The following is a 16,653-nucleotide window of genomic DNA, read 5'->3' on the forward strand; positions in this document are numbered from 1 at the left end:
TATAAGAGCTACAAAGCCTTGGTATTGGTGTGTCTAGTTTATATTGTATTATCAAAATACAAGACATATTTTATTGTAAGAGAATTTCAAACATCTAGAATATGTTATCTACAAGTATATATGGATTAAAAGCAAACAACAACTTTAATAGTGTTTCTTTTAGAGGGCACCATTTGTGAAATTTGCCTCAAGCTTAAAATCTCGGATATGGCCCTGAAACGATATTTTAGACCAATTTGCCACTCATATATATCTTTCAATGGTTGACAGCCTCACAATGAAGGTTTTAGAGCGACAACAACTAAACAAAGATATATGAAGCGTATTTAAAAAAACATGTCATCATAGGTTACCAGCTGCACAAGTGTCATGCTCGTACGTGTTGTTCCCTCATTGCAGCCCATATCGTGTTCGTACTAGCAAGGCTAATGCAACTAACTGTTTGCCTAGTGCTTCACTTGGCGCTTCATGTGAGGCTAATATCCCTGCCCTGATTTGCCCACTTGATTGCATGCAAATCTAATATGCAACCTATTGACTTGCTAGCGAGCTTGATATCCACCCAGGCTTTGCACTTGTCTCCGCATCTATGGTGTGCGGTTGCAGGGCTAGTATGCATGCAACTGCCTTATGCTTGCGAGGTTGATATCTCTGCAATCAACTTCATTAATTGGCACTTGACTTCATGCTTGTTAGTTTAATATGCTTCAAGGCTAAAAGTTACATAGTCTTGTCTTCTCAGCAATCATCATAGACATCTTAGTGATCTTGCACCTAGTGGCAGATCCAAGATTGAAATGTCACTTGGGCTAATTTCAAGGGCGGACATAGGATTTTATGAAGTGAACTATAACTTTGGCCGAAGGGCAAAATTTTTTTTTTTCAGGTTTACAACATAGAGTGTATGAAGTTCATATAATTAAAGGTCAATTAAACATGTCGTTCTACAATAGAACGGTAGAAGTGTAGATGAGAGCAGAGAGAACTTCGGGCGGTCGGGCCTTCGGCAACGCGGTGGCAGGGAGTGGTGGTGACGGGCTCCAATGATTTAAAAGAAAAGTAGTCGAGTAGAGTGAAGAGCTGAAGAACATAAGAAATACGTTTGAGAGAGAGTGAGAGAGACTTCGTCTAATCGATTGCTTTAATTCTTTTTTTAATAGAATCATGGTGGTGATGGGCTTCAATGATTTAAAAGAAAAGTAGTCGAATAGAAGGAAGAGCTGAAAAACAGAAGAAATACGTATAAGAGAGAGTGAGAGAGATTTCGTACAATCGATTGGTTTAATTTTGTTTTAATAGAGGGTTTGATATTTTTTTTCTGAACTGAAATCTCACATGAGCTCCAGCTGGATCCGCCCCTGCTTGCACCACATCTTCATGCAAGTGTGGTGCACGACTTATTTAGTGTTTGTGGATATTACTTGTCGTTTTCAAAGGTGTAACAACTTGTGATATTCTCTTTAGGAAAATTCACAAGACCAAATAAAAAAAGAAGGCACTTTTGATAAGTGAACCATATTGGATATTTTAGGGAGCAAATTTGTCGCTCACCCAAGTATGTCCACCACATGCCCACGCCCTAACAAGATGTCACATGTCCCTGTCTAATCTACAATCTAACTAAGGAGTCTAAGGTTAACTATTTTATATTTTAGTTTTGCAATTTTTATTTCCTTTAATTATAATTAAATAATTAATTTCATTCTTCTAATTAAATGACAATAATTGATTTAGATTCTTCTAATTAACATGACAAACTTGATGTGGAAGAATTTTGTGTGAACAATGAGAGCAAAAACATAGCTAATGTTACTAATATAATGAGAATGTTGATGCTTGTCGTGTCATGTACCAAGGGATATCACAAAAGAACATTGCACTTATATAAAATCATATGGTGCCTAACTAATTATTGAACCAGATAAAAAAATCCAAAAGTTTACATGGGATACATGTCTAGAGAATACGAGGAGTGTTAGCTAGGGAGATTGATTTAATTTTGATATTACTACATTCTAATTTGATTTGAGTTAATTATTTAATTAGAATTAAAAGAAATAAAAAAATAAAAGTTATATAAAAAATAGTTAACTTTAATTAGATTGTATATTATAAATAGACATGTGGCTTTTTATTAAAAAGTGGGCATGGGTAGGGGTGTAAATGAGTCGAGCCGAGCCGAATACTAAATATTTCATGTTTTGCTCGTTTTCATTTGATTGAGCTTGAGCCGAGTCAAAATTTGATTTTTGTGATTTATATTCAAGCTTGGCTCGGCTTGAAAAAGCTCAAGCTGGGCTTCGGTCTGCTCATTTTATTATCTAACTCGAATCGAGCCGGCTTGAATCATATAAAATTAAAATTTAAAAATTTAGAAATTAAAAAAAAATTCAAAATCTAATGTCATTACATCATACAAAATCTCTTTTATTCGTAATAAACTAAAAATAACAAATTAACTCGTTATAGAACTTAATGTTTTTAACTAATTATTCTAGAAAGAAACATTTAAGCTCTTTCGAACTAATATTATATTTTTAATATCATTTCTCATATAAAAAATGTACTTTATATATATTATAAAAATTAATAAGTCCGAACTAGCTCGAGAACTAAACGAGTCGAACGTGCTGAATATTTATTGTTTAAGCTGAGCTCATTTTAGTTAACAAAGTGGTTTCGTTCATAAGAGTATAAATTTACCCTTATTGATAAAAAAATTTCCAAACAACAAAGTATGCGATATCACTTTAATTGTCGTATTATAAGTTTCACAAAACGCACCGCACCCTTCTTTTCCGTTTTTGATATTCGGGACACCCGCATCGAGAAAGCGACGAAATTCCAAAAATAAACCAACCAACCCCACTCCTCAAATCCACGCGTGGCCCCAACGCACTACTAAAACACATAGAACCCACTCCAAAATCCCACGCGCCACTCCAACTCGCCACTAGGACTCGTCCTCGTTGAAGCAAAGAGAGGGCGTCCCTGTATATCAAAGTGGGCGTCCCAATCCTTTTTCTCTGTTACCCTTCAAAAATTTTTCCCTCAATTTTTTTTCTGGGATCAGGTTAGGGCTTTTAATTTTCATCAACTTAATAAAAGTAGGTGCTTTTGTTTTGGAAATATGAAATTTACTGCTTTAAATGTGGTTCCGTTACTGTAATTAATTTCCTTAATCTCTGTTATTCTAAACTTGGGGTTGATTTTGCTCTTGAAATTTGATGGTGGGTTTTGGTGTTGGAGGTCAATTTTGAAGGGTTCAGTAAAGCTTGGATTTTGTAGTTGGGTTTTTCAAACAGGTATGGATTCTGATTATGACTTCTTTACTGGGTTTTGTAGCTTTTTGATGGGAGTCATTGTTCATTATAGAGTGGTTGGTTGTGTTTTTAAGAGTTGTGAATTCTACACTGAGAATTTTTAAGACTTTAACTTGTGTGCTAAACCATTTTATGAGCTTTGGCTAAAAATGAAGAAAGAAAGATAGTGGCAACATGAAAGTTTTAAGCATTTGTTTCTGTCTTTTGGAGTCTGAGAAACTGTGTGGACTTGCATTTTGCACATTTGGATGTTTCAATCTTGTTGTGTTTTGATGTGTTGAAAATACTGTGATTGAATGCAAGAGTTCTGCTGATGGTATTTGGAGGTAAATATTTGATGGAGATTCTCTAATACGGATAAACTGCATTCTGGGATTAAAAGCTTTTGATGGATTCATTTGTTGCTTAGGGTAGTTGAATGATCTCAACAAGCTGGTGTCTTTTCCCTCATTTCCAGTGAACGAGTGTATGTATTTGTAAGGCTGTTATGCATGCTTGTATGGGCAAATACTGCATCTTGTTGCTGCTGCTGCTGTTTTGATTTCCTAGCTTCATCTGCATAAGAATAAGTACTTGAAGAAACATATATACGTCTAAAACTTGAGTATATAGATAATGCATCCATCTAGCCTACCTTGTTTAGATGTTGGAGTTTTCATGTCAAATACCCCCTTACCATTGCCAAAATATGACGTGTCTGTGTCCAGAATTGAAGGTTATAAGATGAGAAAATTGTGACTGGGATAAGATGCCCGTCTTAGTTAATTCCTGAACAATAAGTAAACCAGAATATTAAACAGAACCATGATATACATGCCAAAAAAATTGATGAGAATATAACCACTTTGATTCTGTATCGCATGGATATCTAGGAGCAATTGGTTTTGCCCGTCAGAGCTAAAACATTTCAGATTTTGTAGCATGAAGTCACACTATGTTGCTACCAGTATTCACTCCAAACTACAAATTATTAACATTTGGTGGCTACCTAAATCTAATCCTATAGCTTTTATATGCTGCAAATCTATTGCAAAGGCAGTACAGCACAAGATTTTTCTGTGGTTCAACTATTTACTGTTCACTAACAAAGATGAATGTGCAGTATTCATATTCCAGTATTTATCGTCAAATATCTCACTTTTGTTGTTTGTTTTGCTCATCAGATCATCAACAATGGAAGATAAAAGTCAAATTGAGCGTAGTAGGCAGAACAATATGCTTCCTCCACAAGCTGAAACTTTTCATGATCGTGAAGACCTCATCCAATATGTTCGTGATTTTGGTGCCAGTCAGGGATATGTAGTGACCATCAAGAAGTCGAGAAAAGACAGAAGAGTCATCCTTGGTTGTGATAGGGGAGGTGTTTATCGTAATCGGCGTAAAATTGATGAGAGCAAACGCAAAAGGAAAGCAAATTCACGCCTGATAAACTGTCCCTTTGAAGCCATTGGGAAAAGGGAAGATGATTTGTGGGTACTCACAATAAAGAATGGGGAGCATAACCATGAAGCATTAAAGGACATGTCAGAGCATCCTTATAGTCGTCGCTTTACTGAGGAAGAGGTCAGGCAAATTAAGCAAATGACAGAAGCTGGTATAAAACCACGTCAAGTTCTTAAGGCTCTCAAGCAAATGAATCCTGAACTGCAGTCAACACCAAGGCATCTGTATAACCTAAAAGCAAAGATCCGTCAAGGAACTCTATCAGGTTCCACTTTTTCCAAGATTTAAAATTTAGTTAATTGACTGCCAAAGTAGCTAGAAACAAGACTCTCTTTCATTAAACAGTCTCTTCATCGTTGTTGTACCGTTCATTGGGTTCTTCATGCATAGTTATTAGTCGGGGTGAATGTGAACTTCTTTGAATAAGGATATCTTTTGTGATAGTGTGCATTTATATGTTGCTCATTGGGATCTCAAATGCAAGCACAATGAAAGTAGCTCAGTTAGGTGGCGCCTTGTTGATATGTATGCGAATGTTTTATAGGAAAAGATCATTAGAAAGGCATCTAAATTTCTTAATTAGACTGGCAAAGATCATGCACGTTTTAATGACACTATAAGCTAAAGATTAAGTCGATTCAGTAGTTTCAGGTCTTATTCATACTTGGGTTTTGGTTTCTGGGCTTGAAAGCGAGTCTGGTAGTGCCAACGATTTGTCTTGATTTCTAATAATAAATCTGAGAAAGTAACTTTAGGCTTTCTGGAAATAATGGATAGAATGTTATTTTTCTTCTTCTTCAATAACCTATCACTAAGACCCTATATTCTTCATTCATTTCTTGCAGAGAAAAGTTTCAAGACATGGAGACCTGACAGGTCTGCTTTAGTGAATACAAGTTCTGCTCCCGGTGGAGGGTCACGGATGCAAAGTAACCAGCCGGTAAGGGATTTGCAGTAAAAGGTGGTTGAAAATATGGCTGCCTGCTTTCTTGTGCTTCGTTTATTCTTCTGCTCTGTTTCCTTCTGCTTTTTATTAGGTTGACTAGTTATAACATACATATGTTCATTTGATTGTAGTTGAAGGTTCCTAATTTTATTGGAGGAAAATTTGTTGATTCACAAGGATGTTCAATCATTGATGTAGTAAATCCTGTAAGCTCACGAGATTCAATTGTTTTCGTTTTTATTTGAACGTGTTAATTGGTATATTACTGATTTATACTTGATTTCTAATCAGGCAACACAAGAGATTGTTTCTCATGTTCCTCTAACTACCTATGAAGAGTTCAAAGCTGCAGTTAGTTCAGCCAAGCAAGCTTTTCCTTCATGGAAAAACACACCTATTAATACTCGTCAAAGAATCATGTTTAAGCTCCAGGAGCTCATCCGCAGAGACATTGTTAGTAATTGAAATCTTATGAGCTCACATGGTTTTCTGTCTTGAGCTTAAGTATCTGAATGTCAATAATACAAATTTTCAGGAAAAACTTGCAATGAATATCACCTTAGAGCAGGGTAAGACGTTGAAGATTTCTGAGAGTGATGTGCTCCGTGGTACAGGTCAGTCTTTGCAGGTGCATTTTTGTGGTTTATGTTACTTTCTTATGATAATTGTTACCAAAAAAGTGAATGTTACACGCCTTTTTTTTCTTCTACTTTAGAGGTGGTCGAACATGCTTGTGGGATGGCAACTCTACAGATGGGGGAGTTTGTACCTAATGCATCTTATGGTATTGATACATACTCGATTAGGGAACCGCTTGGTGTTTGTGCCGGGATATGCCCCTTTGATTTTCCATCTGTGTTTCCCTTATGGGTACGCCTACAATATCTAGGTTTTTTTTGTTGGTTTGTCTTTTGTTATGTTACTTTGAATCTATTGCAGAAGGTGACACATTCATATAATTTTGCCTCTACAGTCTGACGAGGGGCTTACTTGTCATGCATTTCATTTTTTCAGACTACAGTGTGTGAAGTTTTAGTTTATGCTGACATGTATCCTTGGTTCCTCGTGCTACAGTTTTATTCTTTTTTTTTTTACGGTTTTTTGTGTGTGTGTGTGTGTGTGGGGGGGGGGGGGGGGGAGTTAGACTGTGTAGGTACGTAAAGAAAGTTTCTTTGTTAATCATACAAGAACATTCTCTTATTTGCATGGTGTGTAATAAAATATGGCCTGTGGTTCCTCCCAAGTAATATTTCCACAATTTTGCAGATGTTCCCAGTTGCAGTTACATGTGGCAATACATTTGTTCTTAAGCCATGTGAAAAAAATCCAGGTGACTCATGATCGTTAACTCTTCACCTGTTCTTATTCTTAGTTTGAATTTTAAGCCTTCTTTTTCAGAATAGTCATGCAGTTTGAGCATATGTGACCAGGATATTTATCCACTGCTAAAGGCATGTAATTGACTGATATTACTATTGTAGGAGTTTCAATGATACTTGCGGCACTTGCTAAGGAGGCTGGTTTGCCGGACGGTGTGTTAAATATAATTCATGGCACTCATGTAAGTTCTGTTTACTAGGATTGCCTTATTTTTATTTTCTGTCTTTTTGAAATTTTTTATAAGTAATAGCTGTGCAACCATTCCCAAGAAAGAAAAAGGAAAGCTATATACAAGAACAAAATGAGAAAAAAGGACTATTTCTCTTTACTATTTTATTTTTGTTAATATGTAATCAGAACAGGTGCTGGCCTTTTAGTTATGTCATAAGCTTTTATGGGTCCATAATATTGGTCTAGTGTATTAGCTGTTGGTCACTCCCATAACACTATAGCTTTTCTAGATTGATTACACTGTTATGTAATTGGTGATGTAAGGATGGTGCACTATGGTTGGTGGGGCTATTAATCAAGTTATCCTTACTTAACTAGCATATATCATTGGATTTATTGCCCTTCTTTTACTTTCTAATTCTTTCCCTTGTCAGTTTTGACACCAACTCTATATATTTAATGAGAATTTCAACATATAGTTCCATTACATTTCAATGAATTTATCAATCACGTTTTCTTCCCACATTTATGTTAACAGGACATTGTAAATTATATCTGTGATGATGATGATATAAAGGCTGTATCACTTGTTGGCTCGAGTACTGTAAGTGAACTTTTGTTCCAATTCTTATGCTTATTGAATATTGGTAGTAACAATGATTTCAAGCTCAGATGGACTGGGGACCTCAATATACTTGTATATAATTTAATCCGCCTACTCTTATGTTTTTAATCTCCCTTATTTTCTTTTTCCCAAACTGTGAAGGCCGGAATGCATATACATGCAAAGGCAGTTGGTAGGGGAAAGCGTGTTCAGGTAAATAATAGCTCTTCGTCCCTCACTAACCTACCCACATACTCAGGCACATTTCTTCAAGTTAAATGTTTGCTTGAGAACATGATATCCACATAAACTTGGTTTCTAACGAGTAACTCTCTCAATCCTTTAGTCCAATATAGGAGGAAAAAATCATGCAATCATCATGCCTGATGCTAGCATGGATGCAACCCTGAATGCTCTGGTCATGGCTGGTTTTGGAGCTGCAGGACAGCGGTGTATGGGTCTTAATACAGCTGTCTTTGTTGGAAACTCACCAACCTGGTAATGTGTTTCATTTGTCTAATGCTTTAGTTTTGTATAAACCACATCCACTAATATTTGTTGGATGCACATGTCTTTGGGATTGAATCACTCAACTGAGTTATCTCTTAATTTACACGATATCCATCAAATGCTCTCTTGAATTGCATATTTGTTGTTTAAAACTATCATCTGGCATACATGTCTCTGTAGAGTGTTAACTTCTCATGTTGTGCCACTTGATTCAACACACATCCTTCTTGTAGATTTATAAACAAGCGACACTTGTCCATTTATTGTACAAGAAGTAGTCCGATCTGCCGCTTTTCCACTTTGGCTGTTGGGTTTTCTATATTAGTAAAAACTTTGTCGAAAATCTATCAGGTCTGCTCATGGCTTAAGGTAAATAGGAAAGAGAGTATGCCAATCGATACTAGTCCTATTCTGGAATCTGGGTATTATAGATCTATAATATTTTTTGTTTGCACTTTTGATGGAATTTTACAAATGTTAGCAAGATATTGTAAGTTGTAACTGTATCATGATTCAGCAATTGGGTCATCTATCTGTATTTCTCAGGGAGCGTGAACTGGTGGAACGTGCCACAACCCTGAAAGTCAATGTGGGAACAGATCCCAGTGCAGATGTTGGTCCAGTTATTACCAAAGAGGTCATACAATATTCTTTTTATTAATCTGCTTTGTTTTTTTTTTTCTGAGAAGATTAATCTGCTTTGTTAGAAAGTAACGACATTGTTAAGTTGGATTTTCTGTTTCATAACCAGTGAGTGAATTGACTGAAGTCCTGAACATATTGTTTTCAACAATTTTCAACCAAGTTGATGCTAGATTTTGGAATGTAGCGCGTGTTCTACTTCCAAGAGATTGGTATTCTTTGTTGATGTAAGATATTCAGGGGATGAGGGCAAATATGAGAGTCGTTGGTTTTGGAGTCTTGCAGTATTTTTTTTTCTATTTGGGCTGTGTGGTGAGAAAGGAGCAAAAATAATTTCAAAGATAAGGTAGAGAGGTTGTAGTTTTTGGAAACAATAGAATATCTGACATTCTAGAGAGTACCTTTTGTGTAAGCACCTGAGCAATGTACGGTTCTTGAATCAAACACCTTGATTGGGCTTGAGTTTATGGTTGCTAGTTGCTTCTTTTGCTCTATCAGTTGGTCATTTATAGGTGTTATATACTTTTAAGTATGTCTTATATAAACTTTGTTTTTACGTGTGAAAAAGACCATGATTTTTTTTGGTGGACTTGGTTGTAGTACTTAATGATATGCACAATTTGGCCATTATTTGTTTCTGATACGCTTGCTAGATTACAGGTGAAGGATTGCATATGCAGTTTAGTTCAGAGCAGTGTTGAAAGCGGTGCTAGACTCCTTCTTGATGGGAGAAATGTTGTGGTAATTGTTCTCATCTATTTTTGTTCAATAGATCGATTCTTTCTAATAAACTAGTTTACACAAAATCAAGAAGCATGCTACAGTCTGTTTGCTGATATATCTTTAAAACCAAATATTGATTCAGTATGCAAAAAAAAAAAAAAAAAAAAAACTCGGGGATGTGTTTTCTGATATTTTTTGTACTTGTGATTGTGATTTCTTGTTGATTTTTATTAAAGCACTGAATACCTTATAGAATCATGTATGAAATTATATTGGAGGTGCAGGGAGATGAATAGAAATATAATTAAAATTTATTTGTCTTTTATGACCACTCCATGCATAACTTACTCTTATCCTGACTGCTCTTTAATATATGTATTTAGTCATTCAATAGAAAGAAACAAGAAAGGGGAAATATATATATTACTTCCCCCATTTTAGCTTTAAAATGTAGACTCATGTCCATTCACTGATGATTATTGCTGTGCTTTAAGGACTATCTGTGGCATTGCTATCTCTATTACAGTGTTTGGGCCTTTTGACATCCTAGGGTATTCAAGCAAGTGTCTTATCTTCATTGCTTCTTGTCAATTTCCGTGTTCTTTTCTGTTTTATTATGAACTCTTTTAATGTTGCTTATGCTAAGCAAGAGTTATCCTATCACCTCATGGTTCCAATTGAGGAACATGTAGTGTTTTATACTTTTATTTACTTTTCTTTAAAAATAAATAAATGCTGAACTATTGTAACTTGGGAGCTTGCTTTGTGGATGACGTCTGCCAACTTTTCTGAACTGTAACATGCAGGTTCAAGGCTATGAGGATGGCAACTTTGTTGGTCCTACTATCTTATCTGATGTCACAACCAATATGGATTGTTTCAAGGTACTTTTTTTCTTCTTGTTCTTTGGTTCTATTTTGGTTCCAGCATGAATAAATTTTGGTGCTTATGCTTCTCAGTCGAAGAAGATAAGATACCTTGTCATTGACAGCAGTATATTTTATTGTTGAGCAGGAAGAAATATTTGGACCGGTTCTTCTGTGCATGCAGGTACTGTTTACTCTCTCTCTTATTTGTTGTCTTTGGTTTTCTTGCGGAGTTTCTTTTGGTGCATGTTATAGATTGGTTACGAAATCTTGTGTTGTGTTTGACCGCCAACAGGCTGCCAGCCTAGAAGAAGCAATCACAATTATAAACAGAAACAGGTAGCTGTACGCACTCTTTCGGTCTGAGATTGTCCTACAAATGTTGTGTCTTGGTGTGTTTTACACGGAGTTCAGGGGACTTATTGAAACATGCCACTTTTCTTAAAGTAGTCATTTCTATATATATAAGGAGTATTTACTTATCTCATTGTACTATTTTTTAGGTCTGGAAATGGAGCTTCCATATTCACAACATCTGGCATTGCTGCAAGGAAGTTCCAGAATGAAGTTGAGGCTGGGCTGGTAAGCCATTCCTGTCTTCTATCATGTAGAGTTGAACCTTTGATGAGGGATTTTTTCCTTCCCTACGAGTTCTTGCCACCCCTCCATGGTCAATTGAGGGGCCAATCATGAGCTATAGTTTAATACTCCTTTGGACTATGTACAAGTACACCATCAATAAATACTGATTAAGAGGGGGATGGGAAGTTTGAACTTTTTCTGCTGATTCAGTACAAATAAATCAGCAGCTAGTCTCATGGTGTCCTCACGGGAGTGGAAGAAAACTTGACAGTTAAAGTTATACGGTAGCCTTTCTCCAAATTTATGATTGATTTGCAAGTTGTTAACTATCATGACTTTAACATGTCTTAGGTTGGCATCAATGTTCCTGTTCCAAATCCGTTGCCACTGTCCTCGTTCAACGGATCCAAGGCATCTTTTGGCAGCGATCTTAATGTCTCTGGTATAGCCTCTCTCTCTCTCTCTCTCTCACACACACACACACACACACACACACACACACACACATATTAACAGGTTGAGGAGCCAATTGTGTCTTCAACAGCAGTTGCCTGCTTCTAAATGCAGGTAAGGCAGGAGTGCAATTTTACACCCAGATCAAAGCCGTTGCACAACAGTGGAGAGATTTACCTAGCTTAGAATCATCATTAGCCGTGCGTCCATATGAGACAAATAGAGTAAGCAGAGGTGTCTCTTCGTCTTTGCCTTCAACATCTGAGAGAGATTCACCTAGCCATAGAGTATCAGGAGCCATAAATTCAGAATCTGAGAGTGATTCACGAAGCGAGTCTCCAAATGGTGGAGCTCCGTTGTCCCTCCCTTCCACATCTGAGGTAGCTCGTCCAACCCAAGGAGCCTCATCTATGTCTTCAACAGCGTGTAGGGATTTGTCTAGTCAGGGCCTGTCCCTTGTCATGCCAGCAACATCTGAGAAAGATCTGTCCGGTGTGGATATGTCGCTAGCCATGCCTCGAGCAAAAGAAAGGGATATGCCAGAACACGGTTTCACATTGACATCTTCTCAGTCCACAGAGAGAATCTATATGCCTCAAACTTCTCACTGGATGGAAACCTCAAGACTGACATGTCAAGGGACTGAAAATATTCCACCAAGTTCAGAGAGGCACTTTGTGCCAACATCTCAGATGATTGACAAGAATGGCAACACGTCACTGTCATCTCAAAGGACTGGTACTTCTGTGCCATTGACTTCTGAGAGTGTTTATGCACCTGCCTCCCAGGACAATCCGGCTACAATATCACTCCGAAACGATGGTATGACCTCAACTTCTCATAGAACGGATCCCACAGTACGTCCAACCTCTGAGAGGGCATACAGACTGGGAGCAACTCACCTGAATGATCATATGGGTCAAACATTTCACAGGCCCGACACCACCATGTTTTCCACATCTGAGAGGATGTACATGCCCGCAACATCTCATCAGCATGACCGTATGGGTTCAACATCTCAGAGAACTGATATACCTATGCATTCAACTTCGGAGATGATGTTCATGTCTGCAGCATCTCAAAGTACTGAGGAGTTGGCCATTGCTTCTCAACCAGCCTCAGAGAGATTATATTTGTCTCCATTAGTTCCGAGAAATGCTGGTATGCCTCAGAAGATGTTTCCCCAGAACTTTATAGTTTTGAGTGATGAATTTTCCACACAAGGAGCATCCCTGACTTTGCCTACATCTCAGAGAATATAGCCAGAACAAAGTAAATACATTATTTCATCTTCTGGGAATCAATAGAAGATAGATCTTACGGTAGTACAAACTACAAAGTAACTTATTTTGCTAAATCGATAGTTTCTCTTTTATATTCTCGCTTTTCTTCCTTTTGTACGTCATTCTGGTTGAAAAAATTGGTGTAGCATAATAGCACTATTGATTGGTAGAAAAAATAAGCGACTTCATAGATATATAGGGATATTTTTGTAATCAAATTAATTTAATTCTAATTTCAATGGTAAGTAAATAACATTAATCGTAATTAATATTATTTATGTTCTAATTCCATACTGAAAGCATACATATTAATAGAATTGAAATTTTTATATTCAAATCTATTTCGTCTCTCATTTTTAATGAATTCAATTCGTGATGAGTTCAATTCCAAGTGAGTAAACGGCGTCATGCAATATACATTTTACTTTCGAGATTCAACTACGGGGCTGGCTTGACTCATACGCGAGTTACTTCCTCTTACATTCTCACTTGCAAAAAAGAGACTCGCGCCGCTAAACAAAAACAGTAATTATTATTAAATATATTTAATAATAAATTATAAAAGAGGGTTGTCTAGGCCATGAGCCTTGTTTTTCTGCTCAAAAGTTTTGAGTAGAGTGGCAAACAGAAAATGCAATGCACAAATATCATCTCAGTGCCCACAATCCACCCCAGAGAGCTCAAACTTAGGAACTCAAACTCACAGCTATCAGTTCCTTACTCTCAGAGCAACTTTGAAGTTCAGCTTCCTCTGCCTTCCCATGTCAAATTCATAACCAGCACTTCAAATCCATTTGTAAAACACTGCAACAAGCTTCGTCAGTCTTCTTCTTATCGCCACACTCATGGTTCTGTTCTCGTTGTGGGTGCTACACCCATCAGGTTTCCCATGTCTACCCTTCTCTCTCTTTTTTTTTTTCACTTCAATTTATCTCGGTGCATGTGAGTTATGATAATCAGATTGCTTGCCCAAAACTCATATGGGTACCTATCATTTTTGTTTTTCTTGTTTAGTTTTTGGGACAATGGTAGAAGTGTAGAACCAAGTTTGATATGTGTTGGCTTTTTTTCGCTGTTGGGTTTATGAGGAATTTAGAACTTTGTAGCAAAATGCTTAATGATATTGTGCTCTATGTTTCTTTGATTTTGTGAAAGTAATAAGTAGTGTTGAACTGTTGGTGGAAATACTTTTACTTAAATGGCATAGATTGAAGTTTGAATTTTTAATGCTCTGTGAATCAGTTCTTAGATGTTTGTGTTTTCTTTTCAAAATCCTCAATTTGGTTTGTTCTTCTTTATCCTCCCATAGTAGAGATAAGTGGAACTGCGTTGATGAAGTTTCTTACTTTCAGGGAAATATGCGAGTTTCAAAAGTCATTGCAAGAGAAAACTGTTATGATGGATTGTTTGCTTTTACCGGATAATTGTGAGGTTCCTGAATGGACTGATGAGTTATCTGTTCGTGTTGTGGAGGTGTGCTCTGCAGTGATGAAAAAGCTTTCCGGGATGCAATCAACTGAATCTATTGAAGCAATGGCTCTCATGAGAATGCCTACGAGCTTTTTAGATATCAATGCTGATGAAAATGAGGCAACCTGTAGAGCTTGGTTCCCGTCTTCACATCGAGTTCTGGTCCTTGATGGTGTTCAGGTGATTTTCACTGACCTGAGATTATGTCGTGTCCTGTTTATAAAGTATTTTAGTTATGAGCATTCACTTGAAAGATGGTACTGGCTTCCGTTCCACTGTATGATGTCTTGCATTGCCAAAATGTTGATGATATGTCGACCAATGTAGTGTATCTTTGGTGAAGTTTTCCTAGTGTCAAAGTAACTCTCAGAAAGATAATGGATTGTGTGAGATTCTTCCCTGCTTTAAAATGTAAAAGTTCCAAATTGAAAAGGATTTAAGATTGAATGTTCCCCACTTTGGTCTTGGATGAACTTCCCGATTGGCTAGGCATTTTAAGTAACTTGTTATCTGTTATTGTATTTTAATGAAAACCGAGCATCCTGAATCTATTGGCTTTGTTCTGAAATGTTTTGGTAAGTCATTCTGCTGGTAGTGAAAAAAATGTTTCAATTCATACCCTTTTGTGTAAAGAGATATAAATTGCTGAGAATGTAGTAGCTTTTGGTCCCCTAATTTTTACTTCTATCATCTGAAAGTATAACTTTGATGTCTAAATTCAAAATGATGCTTTTTAATATCAGACATTTGGTTTCTGGAACTTTATGGACTTTTGATAAATCTCTAATAAAAGGTCATTGACTGCAGGATCCGGGTAATCTCGGTACACTGCTCAGATCAGCTACAGCCTTTGGATGGGTAATGAATAATTTCCAGCCGTAGATTGTCTTTCTTCTTTCCCAAATTTTTATGCCTTTCTGTTATGTTCTGGTCATGATATTCTTTCTTTTTCTAACTTTCTGTTATGTGTTTATTTGCACGTTCCTAATTTGATTCTCTATTTCTGATTTTTGCCACAATAAAAAATAATGACTATCACCACTAGTCAAAATGACAGAACTTTGTATTTACCTACCTATACTTAAGCATTTGCTCATTGATATTCCCAGTCATTAGCTTAGAAAGAGATCATTTTAATTTGGCTGTTCATGCTTTGTGCCTGGAGAAGGATTGGCCAATGTAGAATTCTCAGTTGAACATTCTTAGCTTGTTACACTAATTCATTCCATTCTATAATGCCTTAATATAAACATCTTTGCACTTTCTTCTGTACTAAAAGAATTCCATCCTAACTTTTGTTCTAAAAGAGGTATTCCATTTTCAACAGAATGGTGCTTTTCTTCTTCCTGGGTGCTGTGATCCATTCAATGAAAAAGCACTCCGAGCTAGCCGAGGAGCCTCATTCCAGCTCCCTATTGTTTCTGGAACTTGGAATCATCTTGAATCCCTCATAACTGAATTCCAAATAAAGTTGCTAGCTGGCCATCCAGAGACTGATAAAAACTCGAAGCCACTTCTCCTCTCTCAAAAACTTGCAGATTCTCTTGCAGAAGTGCCACTCGGCTTGGTTTTGGGTAGCGAAGGAGGCGGTCTGTCTGAGAAATCTCGACGGCAATGTGAGCTTGTAACCATTCCAATGGCAGGAGAGTTTGAGTCGCTTAATGTTTCAGTTGCTGGTGGGATTTTCTTGTACATGTTACAACCCAAAAACCATATATCATTATGATTCTTTACTCATTTGCGCAACTAGCCTAGTCCCCCTACCCCTTCAAAGTTAGAATGTGAATCTGTTTTTGTAGTTTAGACTCAAACGTCCTAAACAGTGTCCTAATCTAGACTACAAATTCTTGCACCCAATAGGGCATTGCAATCCTTAATAGGAGACAGGAGACTTTCCACATAATCTGATTCTTCTCTCTTTTATTCTCATGGTATATAGACTTAAATTATAGTCTCAGTTCTCGTTCTCGATTTGAAGTGTTTTGTTCTAGGATTTTCAGCATAGAGATTTCTAGTTTACTACGTCCTAATAGTTTTGCATGATTTGATTTTAACGTCACTTCAGAAAGGATGAAGTCTGTTCATATTAATCTATTTTCCTAGGACGCTATCTTAAGTAAGGGTGGTAATGGTACACAATTCCATTCCAACCAATTCATATACCAACCGTATCAAATATATTGGTATACCACCAAATTGGTACATGGTACACGGTACAATATACCGTACTATACTTTAAAAGATGGTTGGTAGGTGA

General features: G+C 36.8%; 2 protein-coding genes across 2 annotated transcripts; both read left to right on the forward strand.

Moving 5' to 3' along the window:
• Positions 1-3,141: 3,141 nt before the first annotated feature.
• On the forward strand, positions 3,142-13,098 carry LOC126805021 (uncharacterized). Its single transcript, XM_050532111.1, has 20 exons — positions 3,142-3,305; positions 4,487-5,031; positions 5,612-5,706; positions 5,844-5,918; positions 6,004-6,165; positions 6,248-6,326; positions 6,428-6,582; positions 6,979-7,042; positions 7,194-7,273; positions 7,802-7,867; positions 8,030-8,080; positions 8,214-8,365; positions 8,924-9,014; positions 9,680-9,760; positions 10,549-10,626; positions 10,757-10,792; positions 10,904-10,947; positions 11,112-11,190; positions 11,542-11,632; positions 11,758-13,098. Exons 2-20 carry the CDS (start codon positions 4,497-4,499, stop codon positions 12,903-12,905), a joined length of 3,162 nt encoding a protein of 1,053 aa, XP_050388068.1. The 5' UTR covers positions 3,142-3,305; positions 4,487-4,496; the 3' UTR covers positions 12,906-13,098.
• A 443-nt stretch (positions 13,099-13,541) lies between these two features.
• On the forward strand, positions 13,542-16,322 carry LOC126805023 (uncharacterized). The gene is made up of 4 exons (XM_050532112.1): positions 13,542-13,808; positions 14,279-14,576; positions 15,204-15,254; positions 15,724-16,322. The coding sequence occupies exons 1-4, from the start codon at positions 13,558-13,560 to the stop codon at positions 16,120-16,122; spliced, it is 999 nt and encodes a 332-aa protein (XP_050388069.1). The 5' UTR covers positions 13,542-13,557; the 3' UTR covers positions 16,123-16,322.
• Positions 16,323-16,653: the final 331 nt, after the last annotated feature.

The sequence above is a fragment of the Argentina anserina genome, chromosome 1 (assembly GCF_933775445.1).
Source record: "Argentina anserina chromosome 1, drPotAnse1.1, whole genome shotgun sequence".
NCBI lineage: Eukaryota > Viridiplantae > Streptophyta > Magnoliopsida > Rosales > Rosaceae > Argentina > Argentina anserina.

Bases quoted from the DNA above. Each gene is read 5' to 3' on its own strand.
- LOC126805021 (XM_050532111.1), top strand. From the start codon at position 4,497: ATGGAAGATAAAAGTCAAATTGAGCGTAGTAGGCAGAACAATATGCTT. The intron at 11,191-11,541 runs GTAAGCCATTCC...AACATGTCTTAG, and splicing joins ATGAAGTTGAGGCTGGGCTG to GTTGGCATCAATGTTCCTGT. The intron at 11,633-11,757 runs GTATAGCCTCTC...TTCTAAATGCAG, and splicing joins CAGCGATCTTAATGTCTCTG to GTAAGGCAGGAGTGCAATTT.
- LOC126805023 (XM_050532112.1), top strand. From the start codon at position 13,558: ATGCAATGCACAAATATCATCTCAGTGCCCACAATCCACCCCAGAGAG. The intron at 13,809-14,278 runs GTTTCCCATGTC...TCTTACTTTCAG, and splicing joins GTGGGTGCTACACCCATCAG to GGAAATATGCGAGTTTCAAA. The intron at 14,577-15,203 runs GTGATTTTCACT...CATTGACTGCAG, and splicing joins TGGTCCTTGATGGTGTTCAG to GATCCGGGTAATCTCGGTAC.